The sequence below is a fragment of the Capra hircus genome, chromosome 13 (assembly GCF_001704415.2).
Source record: "Capra hircus breed San Clemente chromosome 13, ASM170441v1, whole genome shotgun sequence".
Lineage (NCBI taxonomy): Eukaryota > Metazoa > Chordata > Mammalia > Artiodactyla > Bovidae > Capra > Capra hircus.
In genome coordinates this window covers 77657853-77680349 of record NC_030820.1, presented here as the reverse complement: position 1 = coordinate 77680349, position 22497 = coordinate 77657853, and the positions used below count along the sequence as shown (strand labels likewise).

Sequence of the window (22497 nt, the reverse complement as noted above, 5' to 3'; positions counted from 1 at the left end):
GGTGCGGAGCGTGGTAGGTGGGGTTGGGGAGGCAGGACAGTGGTAGTTAAGAGCCTAGAGTTCAAATCCCAGCTCTGCCCCTTACAAGTGTGATTCTTTGCACAGGTTACTTAATTTTTTCTGTGTTTCAGTTTCCTCATCTGTAAGGTAACTACGTCATAGGGTAGTTGTGAAAGTGAAGTGAAAGTCACTCAGTCGTGTCCAACTCTTTGCAACACCATGGACTATATGGTCCATGGAATTCTCCAGGCCAGAATACTGAAGTGGGTAGCCTTTTCCTTCTCCAGGGGATCTTCCGAACCCAGGGATTGAACTGGGGTCTCCTGCATTGCAGGCGGATTCTTTACCAGCTGAGCTACCAGGGAAGGATTGTTATGACGGTATCACCTCCACTAGCTTTGTTTGTAGTGATACTTCCTAAGGCCCACTTGACTTCACATTCCAGGATGTCTGGCTCTAGGTGAGTGATCACACCATCGTGGTTATCTGGGTCATGAAGATCTTTTTTGTATAGGCCTTCTGTGTATTCTCACGTCTTCCTAAAAGCTCCTGCTTCTGTTAGGTGCATACCATTTCTGTCCTTTATTAAGCCCATCTTTGCATGAAATATTCCCTTGGTATCTCTAATTTTCTTGAAGAGATCTCTAGTCTTTCCCATTCTATTGTTTTCCTCTATTTCCTCTATTTGCATTGATTATGGAGGAAGGCTTTCTTTTCTCTCCTTGCTATTCTCTGGAAATGTGCATTCAAATGTGTATATCTTTCCTTTTCTCCTTTGCTTTAACATCTCTTCTTTTCACAGATATTTGTAAGGCTCCTCAGACAACCATTTTGCCTTTCTGTATTTCTTTTTCTTGGGGATGGTCTTGATCACTGCCTGAAGAGAAGAGTGGAGAAATAACTCCAGAAAGAATGAAGAGATGGAGCCAAAGCAAAAACAACACCCAGTTGTGGATGTGATGGGTAATGGAAGTAAAATCCAATGCTGTAAAGAACAATACTGCATAGGAACCTGGAATGTTAGGTCCATGAATCAAGGCAAATTGGAAGTGGTCAAACAGGAGATAGCAAGAGTGAAGATCGTCATTTTAGGAATCAGCGAACTAAAATAGACTGGAATGGGTGAATTTAACTCAGATGGCCATTATATCTACTACTGTGGGCAAGAATCCCTTAGAAGAAATGGAGTAGCCATCATGGTCAACAAAAGAGTCCAAAATGCAGTACTTGGATGCAATCTCAGAAACAACAGAATAATCTCTCTTCATTTCCAAGGCAAATCATTCAGTATCACAGTAACCCAAGTCTATGCCCCAACCAGTAATGCTGAAGAAGCTGAAGTTAACAGTTCTATGAAGACCTATAAGACCTTCTAGATTCATGTCAATGTATGGCAAAACCAATACAGCATTGTAAAGTAAAAAAATAATAATAATTTAAATTTTTTTAAAAAATAAAAAAGACCTTCTAGAACTAACACCCAAAAAAGATGTCTTCTTCATTACAGGGGTCTGGAATGCAAAAGTAGGAAGTTGAGAGCTACCTGGAGTACAGGCTAATTTGGCCTTCGAGTACAAAACGAAGCAGGTCAAAGGCTAACGGAGTTTTGCCAAGAGAACGCATTGGTCATAGCAAACACCCTCTTCCAACAACACAAGAGAAGACTCTACACATGGACATCACCAGATGGTCAATACTGAAATCAGATTGATTATATTCTTTGCAGCCAAAGATGGAGAAGCTCTATATAGTCAGCAAAAACAAGACTGGGAGCGGACTGTGGCTCAGATCATGAACTCCTTATTGCCAAATTCAGACTTAAATTGAAGAAAGTAGGGAAAACCACTAGACATTCAGGTATGACCTAAATCAAATCACATGTCTTAAGAACCCTATAGGTAGGCAGCTCTGAGATTTGTTCAACTGCTCAACTACATCATCCAGGTCCTACCTAGCTCTTGCCATTTTTCTGTGCTGGCATCTTTGGTGTGTTGGCTTTTCAGCATCAGGCTTGTACCTCATGGTATCTTAATGAGTGCCACAGCTCCAACCATCACAACATCATATTATACGGGAAAAAAGGGGGGGACAAAAAAGGCTTTCTCCCCAGCTATTTTCATGAGAGGAAACTTTCAAACATGCCTTCTCCCCAGTTTACTGGTCAGAAAGATCTAGGTCATAGGCACACCCCTGGACCAACCACTGGCAAGAGGAAATGGCAGTGCCTGTGACTGGCTTGGGTTCACACCTGGAAGCCGAACCTTCGGCCCCCTAAACAAAACCAGGCTTCTGAAGGACAGAAGGACACGACTGGCCTGGTACACCTCCTCTCTGAACCTCTCACCTCCAGTCTTGCTGCAGCCCAATTCAATTTCCTTGAGGCAGCCAGGCTGCATTTTGTTAAAATGCAAACCTGCCCACGTCATTTCTCATTTCGCTTAAAGCTTCCAGGCTTCAGCTCCCTCACCGCAGAGGGAACACCGAGCGCCCCAGGGTTAAAAGAACTGGATTCCAAACCTGATTTTACTTCTCTTGTTGCCTGACCTGGGGAAGCCATCTTACTCCACCGAATCTCAGTTTCCAAGTCTGACAAATGTGGAGATAACCGCCAACATTGCAAAGGTCATCGAGGAAATAAATACTGACAGCCAATCCTTCTGTAGCCCTTCCACTGTGTCAAGCTGTTTTCTAAATTCTTTAGCTGTATTACCCATTTTCACCTTCCCACGCATCCGATAAAACGGGACTCCCAACGGAATCAGCTGAAGCTACCAGCTCAAACGCAGGGAGAGGCTGGGGCGCAGGCGCAAGAGCGATGCGGCTCTGGGGACTGGCTGTGACTCCGAGAGCGCTTTAGCACGCGGAGGACTACAACTCCCAATAGGCTCCGCTGCGCCGCTGGACTACAACAACCAGCATGCCCCGGGCTGTCGCCTTTCACTTAGTCCTCCTGCCAGGAGGACTGTGCAGAAGTTCTCTTTATGGTCAGTTTCGCTTGACAGACATTCCCCACGGGAACCAAGGAATCTATGCGGGTAAACACATATGCGCATCATGAATAAGGGGCTTTTGTTCTAACCCTAATTCCTCCACCTGTTAGCTCTGCGTCTGTTTCCTCATCTCTAAAATGAGGAGATTCCTAGGAGCTGTCGTGTCATTGAGCTGTGAGGATTAAAAGCTGAATTTGACAGCGTGGTAGATGTCCCCTCCTCTTTGGGTGCCCAAGCGTTTATCAGCGCATTTTATCTCCATAGCAATCCCATGAGATCGGTATCCTTATCACCCTTTTCAGAAGGGGAAATTGATGCCAGGAGAGGTTCAAGTCTCTTGCCTCAAGTCACACAGCCAAGTGAGTGGCGAACTCGAACCCAGAACATTTCACTCCAGAGGTGAGTCCACTTTAGGAACCCAAATGCTTCCCATCTGTTATTTAACATTGTACAGTGACTGAAAGTCCAGGGCAAATATTTTGTGTGCCCTTCAAGGTAAATTTGAATCACTTGATAACAGGGTATATGTCAAGATGACTGCATGTGACCAGTAGTGGGAAGGGGCTTCCCTGGTGGCTCAGACAGTAAAGAGTCTGCCCACAATGAGGGAGATCTGGATTCCATCCCTGGGTCAGGAAGATCTCCTGGAGAAAGAAATAGCAACCCATCCCCTGGGTGGGGAAGATCCCCTGGAGAAGGGAATAGCTGTCCACTCCAATATTCTTGCCTGGAGAATTCCATGGACAGAGGAGCCTGGCGGGCTACCGTCAGATACGATTGAGCAACTGAGCAGACTCAGGCTGTCATAAGGAGAATGGAACATGGGGGCAAGAATGGAGGCTGCTGGGATCCTCCACGTGGGAGACAAGGGGAGCCTAGACGTGGATGGGGTAGAGAGATGCTTAGGAGGCACTGCTGTCAGAACCAGGTGACTTGGGTGCAGGTGTCCAGCTTCCTTGTTCCTTTGTACTGAAAGTTCTGGTCCTTTCTCTGCCAGTGTGTAGCTGTGCCACCATGAGGCAAACCTTTCCTCTCTTCCAGCCTCAGTCTTCACATCCACATAAGGGTTTCTCAGACCACTTATGCTAGAGGAGTCAACTTCTTGAATTTAACATTTGCCAATATATGTTTCCTGGGCCTTTGCACATGTCACTCCCACCATCTGCTTCCCATCGTTCAGGTCTCTGTTGAAATGTGACTTCCATAAGAGGCCTGACCACTCCTCCCTTGGTTTATTTCCTATCCTATTATAGTTAGGTTCTTCCCTATTTGTTTACTTGCTTCCTGCCTCCAACTAAAATGTAAGCCCATGAGAGCAGGAGCTTGCTTCTTCAGGGATGTATACCCATCCACAGCACCTATGAAAGTGTCTGGCACATAGTAGATGCTTAGTAAATATTTGAGTGAATTAGTGAATGTTTTCACTGCCATATATATATATATATATATATGCCCCAAAATCCTTTAACCGCCCTGCTTCAAGCCCCTTCTGACCTGGAAGCATTGATCTGGGAAGCAAGACATATGGCCTGGGTTCAAATTCTGACTCAATTACTTAAGGGCTGAGTTTATATAAATATCTTAACCCCTCTCGCCCTCATTTTTCACTTTAACCCAAACCTCACAGAGGAAAAAGCCCAGGGCAAGATAAGTGCTTTTAAACAATATTATAAATTTGCATCTATTTGCTTATTTTTATTGAAGTATAGTTAACTTACAATATAGTGTTAGTTTCAGGTGTACAGCATAGTGATTCAGGTTTGGGGGTTTTGGTGGGTTTTTTTTTTTTTTTCTTCAGATTACATTGTATTATAGATTATGACAACAGGCGCTCTTTTAAAGCTTTCTTGTCTTTTAATCACACCCTTCCCAGTCTGATCACCCTTACCTCACCAAGCACCTCAATACCTGCCTCGCACCAGAGTCTGGAGGGCCTTGCAGGTTGCTGGGCCCTCACGCACGCAAATGTTTCCTCGCTCTAAAAGGGCAAGGGGGAAAAAACCTTCCATGCAACGGGTTGAGCGGCCTGCGGAGCAGGCGTCAGTGAGGCGTCCGCGCCTGCGCACGCGCCTGCGCAGAAAAGCCCGGGGACGGTGGGGGGTGAAGAAGGGGCCGGCCTTTGAGCGACAGCGACGCAAGATGGCAGCCACCACGGGCTCGGGTGAGCGGGGGCGCCGGGCCCAGCCGGCCGAGGGGGCATGGGCTTGGGCCGGGGGCCGGAGACCCGCACAGGCCCCTGCTGCGGGGCCAGGGCCTCTGCAGAGCCGCTGTCCGCTGGGCCCCGCGGCGGCGACGCGGGCGGCCGGAGCGGGGAGGAGGAGCAGGCGGTGGCCGGAAGCACGGGCGGGGGCCTGAGGGGCCTGTGGGCGGCGCGGTGAGGCCGAGGCTCCCCCGGGCGGCGTGAGGGCCCTGCGGAGAGGAAGGGCCCGGCCCTGCGGCGCTGCAGAACGGCCGGAGCGGGCGAGGGGGAACCCAGGGCCACTCCGGAGGAGTCGGGGGCTGGCGGCTCCTTAGACGAGATCGGGGGGTCCCCTAGAGGACAAGGAGGCGCCCCTAAAGAGATAGAAGTCCTTTATTGGATGCTGGGTGTCTGAGCGGGGGGAGGAGCCTTGGGGATGTCCGTTTGGCCCTGACTTCAGAGAAGCCCCTGAGGAAGAATGAGGGAAGGAAACGGGATCCTGAGGGGTGAGTGATAGGATGCCCCGTTGTTTAAGGGCATGATCCGTGTAAGTTTAGGGGATTGGGTTAGCTGAAAAATTTTTACGCTGATTAGAAAGGGGGCGTCTTGGGATGGCAGCTTTTGCGGTGGGGGAGCTGGGATTAAGGGCATCTCCACAGGATACGTGAGAAGGGGAGAGGGATTTCTCAGATTCCAGAGGGATTTGGTTGGAGCAGCTGAAAGTGCAATGGCCCCATCATTACCAGGCCCCTATTTGAGGAGATAGATGTTAGGTTTTAGGAGGCGAGCTCTGAGTAGGGCGGTCGGTGGAAGCTTGCGATCCTGGGTGAAGAACAGATGAGTTGGGAGCTCTGGAGGTGTGTGTTAGGGGAAGGGTCGACTGAGGGAAGCCCCATGCAGTGAGTGAGACTGGAAATCAGGTTTCAGAGATGTTCTTCTTAGAGAAGAAACATCTCTTTTATTTGGGTGAGGGAAACATACCTTAGGAATGTCTCATATGGAGACTGTCTCTCTCCCACTCTTTCAGGTATTGGTAACATATGGGGGTTCAGGTCAGAAGTTCCTCAGTGGCTGGATGGTCATGGGGAGAGGAATAAATGAAATGGGAACTGGAGAAGAAAGTCGAGATGCAAGAGGGATTGAGGGGGCTGCACTCTGGGCCAGGGGGAGTTCTTCCAGACTCGGGTAGGTGAAGGGAAGCAGCATTTATTTTGCATTCCTTGCTCTGTACTCCCCTAAGATGCTCCAGAGGGTCAAGTCCTGAAGGAATCTGTTTCAGAGTGAACAGTCACAGCTGGGGAGCAGGGGATGGATTCAGGTGGCCTTCTGGAGGAGACAGGGTGATGATTGGGGAAGGTCCCCCAGAGGGGCCAGTGAGGCAAGAGAGTCAGATTCTGGAAGTGCAGGATTTGGGAGTGACGGAGCGTCTCCCTTTTGGCGAGCAGGGTGTCCCCTGAGGTGTCTGGCAGTGAAATTGGCCAGAGAAGTCCTCCCAAATGAGGTGACCGTGGGCGGCCTCTGAGGGGGAAAATGAACAGGACCCCCGGGCTGGGCACTGGAATCCTCCAGCTGTATAAGGCCGCAGCAGCACTGGTAGGAAAGGTTGGTGACCAGAAGTGAGCAGGGTGAGGGAGTCTGTCTTCCCCGCATGTGACTCCTCTAGTGTCCTGAGGGGCCATCTTTGTCTGGTTGTTAGATGGGCATGGAAGGAGTTGGATGTCGGGGGTCTGACCGGAGTCACCTACCACAAGCTGTCTTTTACACTGAAAGCCATGGGGTCTTCCTGAAGGATAGAGGAAACCACACCTCCCTTTCCTGGATTTGGATTCAGTTGGAACAGTGCTGAGTCAATTCATTTACCAAGAGACTGCCACGGACATTCTCAGAAGAGGGGCTGAGTCAGGCCAGACTGCCGTGAGGCTCCTCTCAGCGGAGTAACACCCGGCCAGGTTGCTGTGGACCGGGGAGGCTGTTCACACGGCTGTGCCCATAGCCGCCGTCCTTACGGTGGTATTGCCGCTCAGCTCCTTGGCAGTGACTGGAGATTGGCTATCTATAATCCGGTTTAACAGCTACTTAATTCTAACTTCTTGAGATCCTCCCAGTTGAAGAGTGCTTCCTAAATGCTGTGGTCATCAGATAAAACATCGTCAGCTGCTGTCTAGTGGCATACAAGAGCACTTGGCATAGTTTAGGTAACAGGGAACAGGTTTTGAGATGCCCTGGAACTGGACTTCCGAGAACTCCTTTGTCTGTGCGTTCAACAGATATTTGTTAAGAATTTACTGTGCCCCTTTATGGAGAGTGAACAGGGTGGACATAGCCCCTGTCCTCAAAGAGCTTCTAATCTAGTCAAGGAGAAGCCCATTAAAGGAATACATAATTAAGATTTCAGATAGCAGTAAACGCTGTGAAGGAAGTTGTGTGATATGGTGCTGTCTGGAGAGGTGGTCAGGGGAGGCTTCTCCAAGAGCGGGTATTTGGACTGAGGCAGATGATGGAAGGAGCTGGCGGTGTGTGTCACAGGCCAAGGTTGGGGGACAGTGAGTGGAATGGCCTTGTGACAGGAATCCGCTTGGCAGATTGAAAGAACCGAAGACTTCAGTGTGTAAGGGAGGCTTGTTAAAGAGATAGGTTAGAGAGAGAGGGCTTTGGATTTTATTCAGTGTGAAAGGAAGCCATTGAACAAGCACCTGGTCTGAAGTAGGCATTCAGTAAATATTTGGTGAGTGAATGAATGAGGGTCTTAAAAAGAGAAGAATGGCAGGATCTGACCTCTCCTCCCAGGCAGTAAGAGGGAGTGTAGAGCGCTGAAGTGGGAAGCAGAAAGACTGTATTGCTATGACTTGGGGCAGGCTGCTGGGTTAGACTGAAACAAGTGCACAGGCCCCTCTGCTTTCTAACCCTGAGAAGTCTTTCAGGTGTGGTCAGGGGCCCCGAGGCCTTTCTGAGGCAGCTTTAGAACAAGCCTCTTGATGAGTCTGGGCCCCTGGGTCCCAGGAAACAGCTGTGAAGCCTCTGAGTTCCTGTAAGGGCTGAACTCCGTTTTCCGTGGCCACTGCTTCAACGCTTGGTGACAGCACCTTTCTGCCTCTTTTGCTTCTGCAGTGTGTGATTTCCGCATAGATCTTAGAGGGTGGAACTGTGAAAACCCCACCCAAGTCCTCAGGATGCTTGTGTTAGGACAGGTTACTTCCTCCTGCCTTGACCAAGATTGCAGGGCCTCAAAGAGTAACCCTTGGCGACCAGGTCTTTCCTCTGACCCAGCATCCCACAGGCTACCCTGACAGTTAACCAAAAGCGTAGTGCCAGGAGAGTAAGCCCGTTACATTTTAAACCCACATGTTTTGGAGCGGCCTCATGCACACAGCCCTCTTATGAACATGTCACCACATGGGTGGTGGAGCTTACGGTCTTGCGTTCCGTTCAAGAGTGTTCCCCAGAAAGCTGGAGCTGGCAGATGAGAACCTGTAGTCTCTTAGCTTGTCTCCTTCCCGTGTGTCTCACTGTGTGAGCATCTTCTTATGCCGGTTGTAGGTAGGTGCCTTTTGTATAACAGGGACTCTGCTTTCAAGAGAACGTCATGTGGTGCTCAGCTGAAGAAGTACCAGTCTGCCCCAGTGATGGAAGGAAACGCTGTGTTGGGCCAGAACAACCTATGGTTCCTCTTAGGGACTGCCAGGGTGTGATGGCCATGATTTTCCCCTTCACAGGAACTTTAAAACCACCCTCTTCCCCCAACTGTATTCTCTTTCTCTCGCCCTCACTCAAGTCTCTAATTCTGAAAGTCCCCAGGGAAGTACAGAGCAGCACATTGGGTGATGGAGAGATGTTAAAACTATTTCTTTCACATTGCATATAGTGTTTTAGAGGTTTCCTCATGCTTCAACTTACCTGTTATATCATCTCATTCAACTCTCCACAACTCGTGTGCTCTCCAGGGTAGGTGTTGGCCCCATAGCATTCCCGAGGGAGATTGGTGGCTGGCCGAGGCGTGGTGACACTCAAGATTAGAGCCAGGGGTTTTGACTCCGGTTCCTTCCCCAGCTTACTCCAGCACCTTCGGAAGGAAATGGAAAGGCGTGGATTTGCCCGTGTGCTCTTCCTTGGTCTTGGCGTGTTTAATCTTGGTGAGAATGGGCTTTAATGAAAAGTTAGTGCCACCTGTAGCAGAAACTCTTCATAGCATCCCTGACCACTTCTTATCCCGTTCTGGGTTGTGTGCTGTCTGATGAGAGTGAAGGCCACTGCTTGCTCTTGCTTATACTTCACACTCAGTAACTCACACTCTTTGGGGCTCCATGATGTCGTGTACAAAGTCAGTCAGTCCTGGTCCTCAGTTACATGCAGGCCTTTCAGACTTCTTTTTAAATGGCACTTCTAGGGCTAACTGTGTGCTAGACGCTATATTAAATACATCATCTTATTTCTGACAGTAACCCTTTGAAGCAGGTATCTATTGTGAAGATGAGGAAACTGAGGCCCAGAGAAGAGAAATGGCTTGCCTGAAGCCCAGAACCAGGGTGGGGGATCCGGGGTGCAGAACTGGGACAGCTCTGCTCCAGGGCATGCGGTTTGGCGATGGCAGCGTTTTTCCAGCCCCCGTTGCCTGTTCTCCAGCTGGGCATCTCAAGTTCCTTCAGCCGTTGGCAGGTCTGTTGACATTCCTGCCTTGGCAGATTGGTTCCTTCATGGATGGTAATAATAACACCGAGTAGGGTTCTGTCTTCATCGTCGCTTTCACCCCGTGCAAATCCATAGGTGTAACCCCAGAATAGAGGCCAGATCCTCCTCCCCTCTCTCGGCATTATTGCCACCGAGACAGTGGTTCCTACCAGAACCACCTTCCTTTCGCCTAGAAGACAGCAAAGGCCTCCTGCTTGCAGTCATGCCTTTTTCCAATCCATTCTCTATAGAGGAAGTAGAATGACTTCTCACAGACGAGAAAACAGAAACTGCCACTCCCAGCAGAAAGCCCTTCGTGCTGCGCTTAGAATAAAATCCGTCTCTCTCCCATGGCCCTCAGGGCCCGCCGTGGTCTTGGCCTTGCCTGCTGTGACCTCGCGTGATGCGGCACCTCTGCTCCTGCCCTTCCGCTTTGGGAAGCTTGGCCTGCATGTGACTGACTGCTTGCTTCTCCTCCTTCAGGTCTCAGCTCTCCAGAAAAGCCATCCTTCCCACCCTTTTCAGCCTGGTCTTCTCACGCATCACAGCTCTGTTCTGTTCTCTTCTAAACCTTGCTTAACCTTGTCTGAAGGTTTCTTTTTTTTTTTTTTTTTTTTTTTTTGTCTGAAGGTTTCTCGGGGTGTTTTTGTTTGTTTGAGAGTGTTTTTTTCTAAGCATATTTTCTGGGCCTCTCCAGTAGGACAGGATTCTGCCTTGCTCTTTGCTGTGTCCCTAGCACTTGTGTGGTCCCTAGCAAATAGCAGGTGCTCAACAGACACTGAGAGTCACAGTGAACTAATCCGGAAGGATAGAAGCGAAAATGCCTGTTCAACCTTTCAAAAAGGAAAGCTCTTGCCCTGATGAGTTGGTACTTACAGAGGGACTTTAGAATAGCGTTTGCTCTGTCCTCTCCTTCCCTAGTGTCCTGAGACACTTACCACGTTATTCTTTGTCTCCACCCCTTTCAGAGGAAATGCAGTTTCTGGCCTTCATCACCCCAGCAGAGAGACATGGGGCCTTGCATTTTGTCACCAGCTATTTGTTGTCACATCGCCTGGACTCTAAAGGATGATAAAAGGGGGGATGTTTCTTCCCCTAGATGCTGCTAAGTGGCTTCAGTCGTGTCCGACTCTGTGACCCCATAGATGGCAGCCCACCAGGCTCCCCTGTTCCTGGGATTCTCCAGGCAAGAACAGTGGAGGGGGTTGCCATTTCCTTCTCCAGTGCATGAAAGTGAAAAGTGAAAGTGAAGTCGCTCAGTCGTGTCCAACTCCTAGCGACCCCATGGACTGCAGCCCACCAGGCTCCTCTGTCCCTGGGATTTTCCAAGCAAGAGTACTGGAGTGGGGTGCCATCGCCTTCTTCGATTCTCAAACTGGAACATTTTAGAATCACCTGGAGGGCTTGTTAGGTTGCTGGGCTCTACCCTCAGTTTTTGATCGGATAATTCTGTGCTGTAGCGTAGTGTTCTGGTGTCTGGCCTGAGAATTCACACTTCTAGTGGGTTCGCAGGTGATGTGAAGGCTGCGGGTCTGGGGACCATACTTGGGAGAATCATTGCTATAGAGAAGGAGAGAAGAAACATCCTCCTCGGGACAGGTCCTAAGTAGGCACCCAGACTTCACATGCTGGTTGCTCAGAAATAAAAGTTACCTGCCCCCTCACTTTATGTCAGGAGCATTTAATCCAGGTGCTTCACCTTCCAGGTATCCTTATTTTCCCAGATGGTAGTACCACCAAACTCCTAGCTCAGTTCACTGTCTTCCCTGAATGGGCACCAAAGTCAGTTTCAGCTGGTGGCTTTCATTGCAGAGAGACCTGTGAGGTGCTGCCATTTTAAATCAAGACCCAAGCCAGGCCAGGGTTTTCCAGGGTTGACCTGCTGAGATACCTGCCACTTGTTTTAAAGGGCTTCAAAATTCTTTTTGTACCACAAATATTTTAATACGTTACTGTGTTTCACGTTACTGCGTTAAATGTTTCACTAGGACGTGATGTAAAACCCTATCAATTATTCATGCTCTTTTAACCTGGTTGTCATCTTTTCTTCGTGATATCCTGCAGCTGCTGACTTTTCAGTTTATATTTAGCCAAGAGAATAACTGGCTGACTGTTAATACTGACACAGATCCAGGAAAAATCCTTCTGGAAAGAAGAATTCTGAAGTAACAGTAACAAATGTTTTCTTTTTATAAATCTTGGATTGCTGTATTATTTTAGCACCTTGATAAAGTTATCTTAACATTTTCATAGTTAACCTTTGAATAGTTACAGTTTATTAAAATTAACAAGAGTCCATTTTTACATACTCTTGTAAAGGTATTGTCTCTTGAAGCTGTTTTTTCAGCTGCCTTTTAGGTGAAATTTTAGGAGATTTTAGAAATTTTAGGAATCTTAAAATTTAGGTTAATTCAGTAGATTGAGTGCCAGAGGAAGAAAATATGTTAGTGTTCCTGAGTTTTTCTAACCTGTTAATACTCCTGGGTTTTGACATATATGGATTTAATTTTTAATATATTCACTTAAGTCTTTTGTTTAAAGTAATGTATCGTGATTTTGAACCTATTCTCTCTCATTGGGATGGGATGAAGTCCCCCTGTGACTGATACACTCACAGGGTCTGTAGGATCTCTGACAAGTATTTGGATTTTTATCCCTGGAGTTGCCCCTGAGGTTCTAGAAGAAGGGTGTGGTCAGGCCATTCAGAGCTAAATGCTCTTGTTTTGTAGAAAATATTGGTGTATTAACTTTGTAAGCAGTTTCTAAATGGTTTGAAATATCAGTAACATGCTTTCATATGTATTTAATGAAGCAAAGTTCAGTTTGTAAAGAATCCTTAACTTGTGTGGTCTGGGGAGAGAAACAGTTTTCCCTCTTTTAAAAAAAAAGGGAGGGGGTTCTCTAAAAGTCTTGATCACACTTCATTAAAAAATCAAACTACTTATCGAATTTTAATTACCTCAAAATAAAGAACCTTTGGTATCTCACTTACATAGTGTCAGTATTCAGTGTTTTGGCCACAGCAGACCATATTAGAGGCTATGATAGGAGAGGAAGAGGTGCTGCCTTTTCTTGAGTCAGGGAGCATTAATTGAGCACCATTGCATGCCAGGGAGCACACCGGATCCTGGGGAGAGGGAGTGGAGTGAGTCACGGCTCTTAGCTTGAGAAGCTGCGAGAGTGAGTCAGACAATGAAAAGGAAAGAAGATGAAATATAAAGAAAAAGAAAAGGTACAGCACAGTCATTGTGTGAAGGACCATGGGGTTGGGGGCAGGCGGCTCTCAGAGGCCCGCTACAGACTGCCCAGCTCCTCGCTGAAGACTGGTGTTTCTCCTTCATATCCTCACATTCAAAATTTAACGTATAACTTTCCTGGGTGATTTAAAATCCATATTAGTCCCTTGGATAATCTTTATAATATTAGATTCCCTTTTAATAGTGCTGTGAATATTTCCCTGCCATGTTTTCAAAAATAAACCAGAGTTAGAATTTTGTGTCATGAGCATTATTCATTCTCAGACAACATCCGTAGCTAACACCCAGCTACCCATTCAGTCATTCAGCAGGCATTTGAGTACATGCTTTGGCAGAGCACTCTGACGTATTGGAAATTCACTAGGGAACAAAACAGAAGTTTTACTCTCAGGGAATTTATGTTCAGATGGGAGAGACAGACAATAAACAACTTATGACGTGGAAATGAATACTGTACATTTAAATGTCGAGTGGTAATGATGCTGTGAAGAAAAATAAAGCATGATAAGGGAATGGGAAGGTAGACTTTAGATGAAGAAAAAGGTAGCCCGCCACCATGCCCAGCTCTGGGGCAGAGAATATTGGGGTGAGCGAGCGTCCAGTGCAAAGCAACATCAGATGGCCTGTTCAGAAAGCTCAGGGAGGCTGGTGTGGCTGGAGGAGGGCGAGGAGCAAGGGGAGGGAGGCAGGAAATGGTGTTAGGGAAGTCAGCGGGGCTCTGTGGGTGAGCTCAGGAGTTTGGGGCTAGTTGGAAGGGGCAGCCATGGCGTCTGAGTTACCTTTAAAGAGCTCGCTGTAGAGAATGGCCAGCAGACAGAAACCGGGAGGCTGAGGCGGCGTGTGCTGCGGTGCTTGCGGTCCGGATGGTGAAGACAGTCGTGCTGGGGATATATTTGGAAATGGGTTAAATATGGGGTTACAAGGGAAAGATTTCTTACCGTAACTCCAGGGTCTCTAGTCTGGGAAATCTGTGCCATACACTGAGATTGAGGGGTGGGTAGTTTTTGTTTTTTGGGGAGTGCAAGGGAGTTTTGTTTGGAATCAAGTTGGAGAGGCCTGTTAGGCATCTAAATGGAGATAGCTAGCAGGCAGTTAATGTGAAATATAAATTCAGTTCAGTCGCTCAGTCGTATCCGACTCTTTGTGACCCCATCAACCGCAGCATGCCAGGTGTCCCTGTCCATCACCAACTCCCGGAGATCATCCAAACCCCTGTCCATTGAGTCAATGATGCCATCCAACCATCTCATCCCCTGTCATCCCCTTCTCCTCCTGCCCTCAGTCTTTCCCAGCATTAGGGTCTTTTCCAATGAATCAGCTCTTCGCATCAGGTGGCCAAAGGATTGGAGTTTCAGATTCAACATCAGTCCTTCCAGTGAACACCTAGGACTGATCTCCTTTAGGATGGACTGGTTGGATCTCCTTGCAGTCCAAGGGACTCTCAAGAGTCCTCTCCAACACCACAGTTCAAAAGCATCAATTCTTCGGCACCCAGCTTTCTATATAGTCCAACTCTCACATCCATACGTGACTACTGGAAAAACCATAGCCTTGACTAGACAGACTTTTGTTGGCAAAGTAATGTCTCCTCTGCCTTTGATACTCTGTCTAGCTTGGTCATAACTTTGCTTCCAAGGAGTAAGCGTCTTTTAATTTCATGGCTGCAATCACCATCTGCAGTGATTTCGGAGCCCAGAGAAATAAAGTCTGACACTGTTTCCACTGTTTCCCCATCTATCTGCCATGAAGTGATGGGACCGGATGCCATGATCTTAGTTTTCTGAATGTTGAGCTTTAGGCCAACTTTTTCGCTCTCCTCTTTCACTTTCATCAAGAGGCTCTTTAGTTCTTCACTTTCTGCCATAAGGGTGGTGTCTTCTGCATATCTGAGGTTATTGATATTTCTCCCAGCAATCTTGATTCCAGCTTGTGCTTCCTCCAGCCCAGCGTTTCTCATGATGTACTCTGCATATAAGTTAAATAAGCAGGGTGACAATATACAGCCTTGACGTACTCCTTTTCCTATTTGGAACCAGTCTGTTGTTCCATGTCCAGTTCTAACTGTTGCTTCCTGACCTGCATACAGGTTTCTCAAGAGGCAGCTCAGGTGGTCTGGTATGTCCATCTCTTTCAGAATTTTCCACAGTTTATTGTAATCCTCACAGTCAAAGGCTTTGGCATAGTCAAGAAAGCAGAAATAGATGTTTTTCTGGAACTCTCTTGCTTTGTCCATGATCCAGCAGATGTTGGCAATTTGATCTCTGGTTCCTCTGCCTTTTCTAAAACCAGCTTGAACATCTGAAAGTTCACAGTTCACGTATTACTGAAGCCTGGATTGGAGAAGTTTGAGCATTACTTTTACTAGCTTGTGAGATGAGTGCAGTTGTGCGGTAGTTCGAACATTCTTTGGCATTGCCTTTGTTTAGGACTATAAACAAAGGAATGAAAACTGACCTTTTCTAGTCCTGTGGCCACTGCTGAGTTTTCCATATTTGCTGGCACATTGAGTGCAGCACTTTCACACCGCCATCTTTCAGGATTTGAAACAGCTCAGCTGGAATTCTGTCACCTCCACTAGCTTTCTTTGTAGTGATGCTACCTAAGGCCCATTTGACCTCACATTCCAGGATGTCTGGCTCTAGGTGAGTGATCACACCATCGTGATTATCTGGGTTGTGAAGATCTTTTTTGTACAGTTCTTCTGTGTATTCTTGCCACCTCTTATTGGAGAGTTATTAGCATTCTTGATCTGGGTAAGATCACTTGGGGAGTCAAGTAGACAGAAAAACAGCGGTCAGTGAGCTGTGCACTGAGGCCGGGCAGCCAGTGGCAGGAGTTCAGGGTGATGAGGCTCCTCAGTGCGTGTGGTTGCAGAGAGCCCGAGGCTTAGGGAGGAGTCCCAGGACCAGCGGGGGGCGCCACAGGGCTTGGCTAGGGGCCTCGCGCCCCGGGGAGCAGTTTGGGTGAGTGATTCGCTAGAGAACCTTGAGTGGAGTAGGTGCAGGTCAGGTGAAAAACTGCAGACAAGGAGTCAAGACAGCCTCTTGAGGTTTTTTTGCTAAAAACGAGCAAAACAATGCGCTAGTAGCTAGAAGGGGATATGGGATCAAGTGAAGGTTTTTACACTGTGATGGTGTGCCGGCGGAGGGGACTCAGGCTCTGCGCCTGGTATAACACCAAGTGCTTTATAGGTTTCAGCGCGTTGATTCTTCCTCACCTCCCGCAGAAGCAAGGAGTATCAGCACCCCTGTTGTGCTGAGGTTCAAGGTAACTTGCACGGTCCCTCAACTAGATTGCTAGTAAGTGGCAGAGTGTGGACCTGAGCCTAGGTCCGTGCTCTTAGTCCTCTGCTGAGAGATTGTAGAGTTTTCTCTGAAGTTAGGTTCTGATTCTTGCTTGTGGGAGGCCACTTCGCCATGACTCTGAGCAGCCTTTTCAGAATAGAGTGGTCACCAGACACAGTTCCGCTTGTGATTCTGCTTCCACGGCTTCCCCGGTGGCTCAGGGGGTAAAGAACCTGCCCCCATTGCCGGAGACCCAGGCTCGATCCCTGGTGCGGGAAGGTCCTGTGGAGTAGGAAGTGGCAACTTACTCCAATATGCTTGCCTGGAGAATTCCACGGATGGAGGAGCTTGGCAGGCTACAGTCCATGGGTTCACAAAGAGTCGGACAAGACTGAGCGACTAACACTTTCATTTTTTTCACTTCCGTGGCATCGAAAGATAATTTATGTGAGTATACCCCGACGGCCCCGAGGAAAAGAACCCGCCTTCACTGCAGGAGACGCAGGAGACATGGGCTCGACCCCTGGGTCGGGGAGACATGTAGGGATGCATGGGTTGACTTTGTGTTTATCTTTTATAAAATGGATTGTACATACCTTTTTATTTTTCACTCAGTTTTTTTTTAATTGTCAACAAATATTCATCTAAAGCCTACCATGTAAAGGCCAGTGTTTTAATATCTCTTTATAAAAATGAGAACCACCACCACAGTCATACAAATTAATATGTGCTACCTTAAATCTCTTAACATCCCACCTACCTCAGCCTGTAAGTCGTTTGATGACCTGTTCTGTTGTCCCAATATTTGCTCCAAGCAGATGCTTCTGCCTTTGTATCCTGAGATGTTCAGAGTAACACATCCCTAACCTGACCTCTAATCCTTCAGCACATCCTGAACATTACCGGGGAGATTTGCCTTATCTCTTGCCCTGCTCAGAGCCTGTTGCAGCTCCCCACTAATTACCTTCAGGATAAAGTCTAGTCCCTCTTAGAAACACAGCCCCACCTCTTTAGGTTTCGTCATATTCCGAGGGGTCTGTGACCTTCTCAAAGGTTAAAGAAACGTTGTCTTGTGATTATATTTCTCTTGTATGTTTTAATAGCTTTGTTTTATTGGACTTCATGTGTGTGTGTCTTGTGTCCATAGTGAGACTTCATGCTCTGATTGGGAGGCCCCTGTTTTGTCTTTCATTCATAGCCCTTGTAAGGTCTAGCATAGGGTGAGTGTTTGGTCATCATTGCACTGAAAAGTGTGTGTACATATATATTACTGACCAGTTTATGGGTAGGGGAGTGTTGAGAGACAGTTAAAAAGCCTCGCCAACTTTCAAAATTGCTGTCCTAAATGTGAGGATTTTGCTTGTGAACGTGGAGTGAGCTCAGTTTTAGACACATGGAACATGGAACCCTAGACGGTTCTTTACTAGATCAGTTCAGTTCAGTCGCTCACTCATGTCCAGCTCTTTGCGACCCCATGAACTGCAGCACGCCAGGCCTCGCTGTCCATCACCAGCTCCCAGAGTTCACTCAGACTCACGTCCATTGAGTCAGTAATGCCATCCAGCCACCTCATCTTGTGTCATCCCCTTCTCCCGCCTTACGGAGTTCAGTATATCAGCTAACCAGGCACTCATCAGCCGCTTCTCTTTAGATGAGAAGAAGCTGAATGCATCTCTGCATACTTTGTGTGTGTTTTCAGTTCCCGATTCCTGCTGGCTGTTCTTCCCCAGGCTTTTAATCAGTTTTCGAGTGAAAATATGTTTATGGCTTAAGGAAGATTAAAAAGTAACAGCCCTCTTAAAAAGCTGTCCACTTTGTGGACTTAAATTCAAGATTTAGCTAAATAAAGGTTAACTGAGTACGTAACTGCCCGATGCCAGATACATCCTTTATCAGTCTTTACGTAGTCTTGCCCTTAGAGGGTTAAAATATCCTCTGAGGTAAACCTTGGGTGTTAAGGCTCAAAGGGATTTTTGAGAACAATTAGGTGACCTCAGATGTTGCAGAATGGCAGCCCATAAACAGAATGTGAACCACAGACGCTTGGCCAGAGCAAAAGCGTGGCTGTGCCCTTCAGACGGGACAGAGCAAAGGCGTGGCTGTGCCCTTCAGACGGGACATGAGTTCTCCAGTTCTCCACACTCCTGTTGTTTTGAGCCAGACATTTTAAAGAAATTTGCAAAGCCATACCACTCTTCTAACCAATTTATTTTTACTCTTTGGAAAATATAGTTGTCCGTTGTTTATCTTAACACATAGTGGTTTGTTGTGGTTAGTTATTAAGTGAGTTAAATATTTTTACAACTTCTCAGTTTTAATTCTCTAATTTGATAAATAACAGTAGCTAGAACCCACATAAACAAAGGCTCTTTGAAATCTTCAGTAATTTTTAAGCGTATAAAAGGGTCTTGAGACCAAAAAAGTTGAGAACTGCAATTCAAATAGAATAAATGCTTACTGTAATTAATCAGTATATATTACAGTTATTCTGATATTTATATGTATATTTCAACTCCTGCTTGGACTATTTCTAGACTGCCTAGTAGATACTGGCCAATCCAAAGTTTGTCATTTATTAAGCTGTTTTAATGCCTGTTTCATAATTGACTCAAACTGAATCATCCTATAATGTCAGTCTGGAAGTAACAAAAGCTGACTTTGTCCTCTGTGGTGCTCAGTTACTGTTCCAAATGCTAACCTAAAATAAATTTAACTGGCTCATTTTTTGTTGTTGTTCAGTTGTGTATGTGGACTTTGCACGCTTTAAGTAATTGAATGTCTACTCCAGTGGAAGTACTTGGAAGTACAAGATTCTTTACTGATATAATATTTTTCCCTACTTCACCAGTTTAAAAAAAAAAAAAATGAAGCATCAGAAAGATATAACTTGAATTCACTACCTGCTTTGAAACTAATAGCAACGAGCTTGTGATATTTGGATGAAGATTTCCTAATCAGGGGGCCCTCCTTGGTGGTCCAGCAGTTAAGACTCTGCTTCCCCTGCAGGGGGCTCGGGTTCAGTCCCTGGTTGGGAACTAGGATCCCGCATGCCGAGTGGTGTAGCAAAAAAATTTGTTTTACAAAAAGGATTTCCTAATTAGACCTGGTTGTTAGATGAAGAGGTAACATTTACAGCCATAAGGATATTCTTTGCTAAAGTTTACAGGAGGAACAGTTACACCTAAAGTAATTAATCCAACCTGACTTTAAAGATCTGACACCAAAAAATAGCACAGTTTTTCTGGAATTTCCTCCCGTTCCAGTGGTTAAGACCTGGTGCTTTCTGGGACCTTCCTTGGCTCCAATCTCTAAGGTCCTGCAAACTGGCACAGCTCCCCCCCCGCCCCCCCCCCCCCCAAAAAAAAAACCGCCCTTTATCTTGCCAAAGAGAGCAAGTTGAAATAGAGATCACATGTATAACTTCATTCAGTGATGAAGGGCTTAGCCATGGGAACTACTGGACTTTGCTGTTGATCATTGTACTTGAACAGGTTTTGGTAACACTAAGAAACACAGTCCACTTAGAGTTAGTCTCTTAGGGAATACCATTAGGTGAGACTCCCCCTCTCAGGAAATCCTCAGTCCTCACTTCAGTCAGGTGCCCTGTAACTAAAGGCTTGGAGAAGGTGAGGGAGCGTGACCCATGTGACTCACCTGGGGTAGGCGTGCAAGCAAAGCAGATCGCAAGTGCGCTTTGGTTGACATGGTTCCTAAGTGTTTTCTTGATCAAATACCACAATCGTGGTTTTGGGTTTTTTTAAATCATAAAATATAGAAAGGGGGTTGGAGTCACCCATAATTCTTGCACCCAGAGATGACCCCTGTCACTATCTTAGTTTCCTTTCCAAATTTCTTAAGATGTCACTTAGCATCTGTGATAGTTTGTGAGGGCTGCCAGAACAGAGTGCCACAGACTGGGTTGCTAAAATAATGGAAATTCAGAATTCTGGAGGCTGGAAGTCCAAGATCAGGGTGTCAGCAGGTTCGACTTCCTTGGCTTCCAGGTGGTCGCTTTCTCACTGGGTCCTCGTGTGGTCTTTACCCCATACAGGTGTGCGTGTGTTGGGCACCTGGGCTTCCTCTTCTCAGAAGGACACCAGGCGGACTGAAGCAGGGCCCACCTTCGCGGCCTCATTTCCGCTTAATCACCTTCTGGAAGGCCGTTTGCAGACATGGGCACATTCTGAGATGCCAGGAGCTAGGGCTCAGTGTATGAATTTGAGGGGACACAAGTCAGCCCATCACCCCATCTGTGAACAGCTACCTCAGATATTCATCAGTCCCTGTCAGTGCAACTCCGTGCTGTTGGAATATTCGTTTTTATTGGAGAGGGTTATATACCGGCCAGTGTAATAGCAGTGGCGATGTGCAGTGAGTTTTCTCCCTGAGCCAAATTAGTTAGCATTGTTAACGATTTCACTCTTTCTAAACAAGAGGCATTCTATTGTCTGGCTTCTTGCTTATAATATCAAAAACCTCCCTTAGTTTTGTGTGTGCTGGAGGAGACTTAATTATTCACTGTAGCTGAATAATCCAGTTGGCTAGTCTGTGGGTGAAAAATGCTAGTGTTTTCCAAATGGACCATTCAAGAATGCTTTCAGGACTTTTCTGTTAAGTTTCAAGTACCATCTGTGCTGTTTAATATTATTCTTCAGTCAGCTGGCTCTTTTGCTTATATTTATTCTGAAAAGGAAAATTTTATCATTGTCATAAGTGAAAAATTAGTATAATGTTACGTGCCCTAAATAGGCTATTCTCAAAAATAAATGCATGACTGTAGAGTGAAGTGTTCACTCATGTACCATCTTCAAAAAGCTGGGGGGCCATAGACTCTTCTTTCTGTCGCACTTGGTAGACAGCCTGACAGCACATCTCACCGCTCAGGCCTCTGAAATAGCAAAGCTTCTCACCACCTTCCCTTGCCATCCCCTGCGAGCTTCTGCTGGAATTATTGCCAGAGCCTCCTGTTCCTGCCCTAGCTCCCTTCACTGTGTTCTTCATACAGCAGCCAGAGGGATCCTGTTAAAAACAGGTTGGATCCTGTCATTCCTCTGCTCACAACTCCAGTGTTTTTTTTCCACAGTTGGAGCCCCTGATTTCCTACTAATCTTCCATCTCACTGACTTGGTTTTAGCTAAATTGGTATCTTTGCTGTTCTTTGACACTCTGGGCAAGGTTGTGCTTCAGGACCTTTGCCCCTGCCTGGAAGACTCTCCTTTCAGCTATCAATAAATCCTACTCGCTATTTAAAATTGTAACTTCTCCCATCAGTACTCTCTGCTCCAGAACACCACCATCTGTCATATTAATAATTTGCATGTATTTCCTTCTAGAATGTAAGCTCCGTGAGGGCAGGCACTTTTGTGTTGTTCACAGCTTGTTTCCTGGTGCCTGGAAAAGTATCTGATGTCCTCAGATATTTATTCCAGTCGAATTAATAGTAGCGGGTGCTGCACTTTGGAAAATACTAAAATATACTGGAAACACCTCCCACAGCTTTGAGTCCTTCCAAGTGGGTCTTTCTTCACAATCATCCGTGAAGTGCTGCTTGGCTCTGAGAGTCTGGCCTTGGGGACTCAGTAAAGAAAGCTAGTAACTTGCCTGGATCCCGAGTTTTTCCCTGAGGAAATAGTCTGAGTGCCAGGGGAGGTGGGGGGCAAGTGGGCAGGCCTGGTTGGGAGAGGAGCATGCCCACCTGGCCCCAGTACCTAGGCTCTCTTCTGGAAGACACCCAGCAGCAGTGCGCGCCTCAGCCTGAACTTGGGCCCAGTGGTGTGAACCTGGACAGGTGCTTGTGTGCCTGCTTCCCTGAGCTGCTTGCCAGGCTTGGGGGATTCTAGAAACAGGTAAAGCAGAGAACTGTCTACCCTCCTTTAGCTTTTTCACGAGAGAGAAACTGTGACTTAAATATTTGAAAATTTTCATCCGTTGCCTTCACTTGACTCTTGAGTTGATGAAGGGGACACTGTTGTTACGTGCTCGGAGTAGGGCAGCTGTTCCCTCTAAGGTAGTTTTAAGAGTCATTCCAGCAAAGGAGCACACCCTTAGAGATGTAGAACAAGAGTAAAACAAAAGAAATAGCCTCAGTTCTTCCAAGGCGCTTGTATCAACATTTATTTATG

General features: G+C 46.8%; 1 protein-coding gene across 1 annotated transcript in view; it reads left to right on the top strand.

Moving 5' to 3' along the window:
• UBE2V1 (ubiquitin conjugating enzyme E2 V1) overlaps positions 5082-22497 on the top strand; it is a 29382-nt gene continuing 11966 nt past the window's right edge. The window contains exon 1 of the mRNA XM_018058019.1: positions 5082-5151. Coding sequence (XP_017913508.1) covers positions 5130-5151 — 22 coding nt within the window. The 5' untranslated portion in view covers positions 5082-5129. The remainder of the gene's footprint in view (positions 5152-22497) is intronic.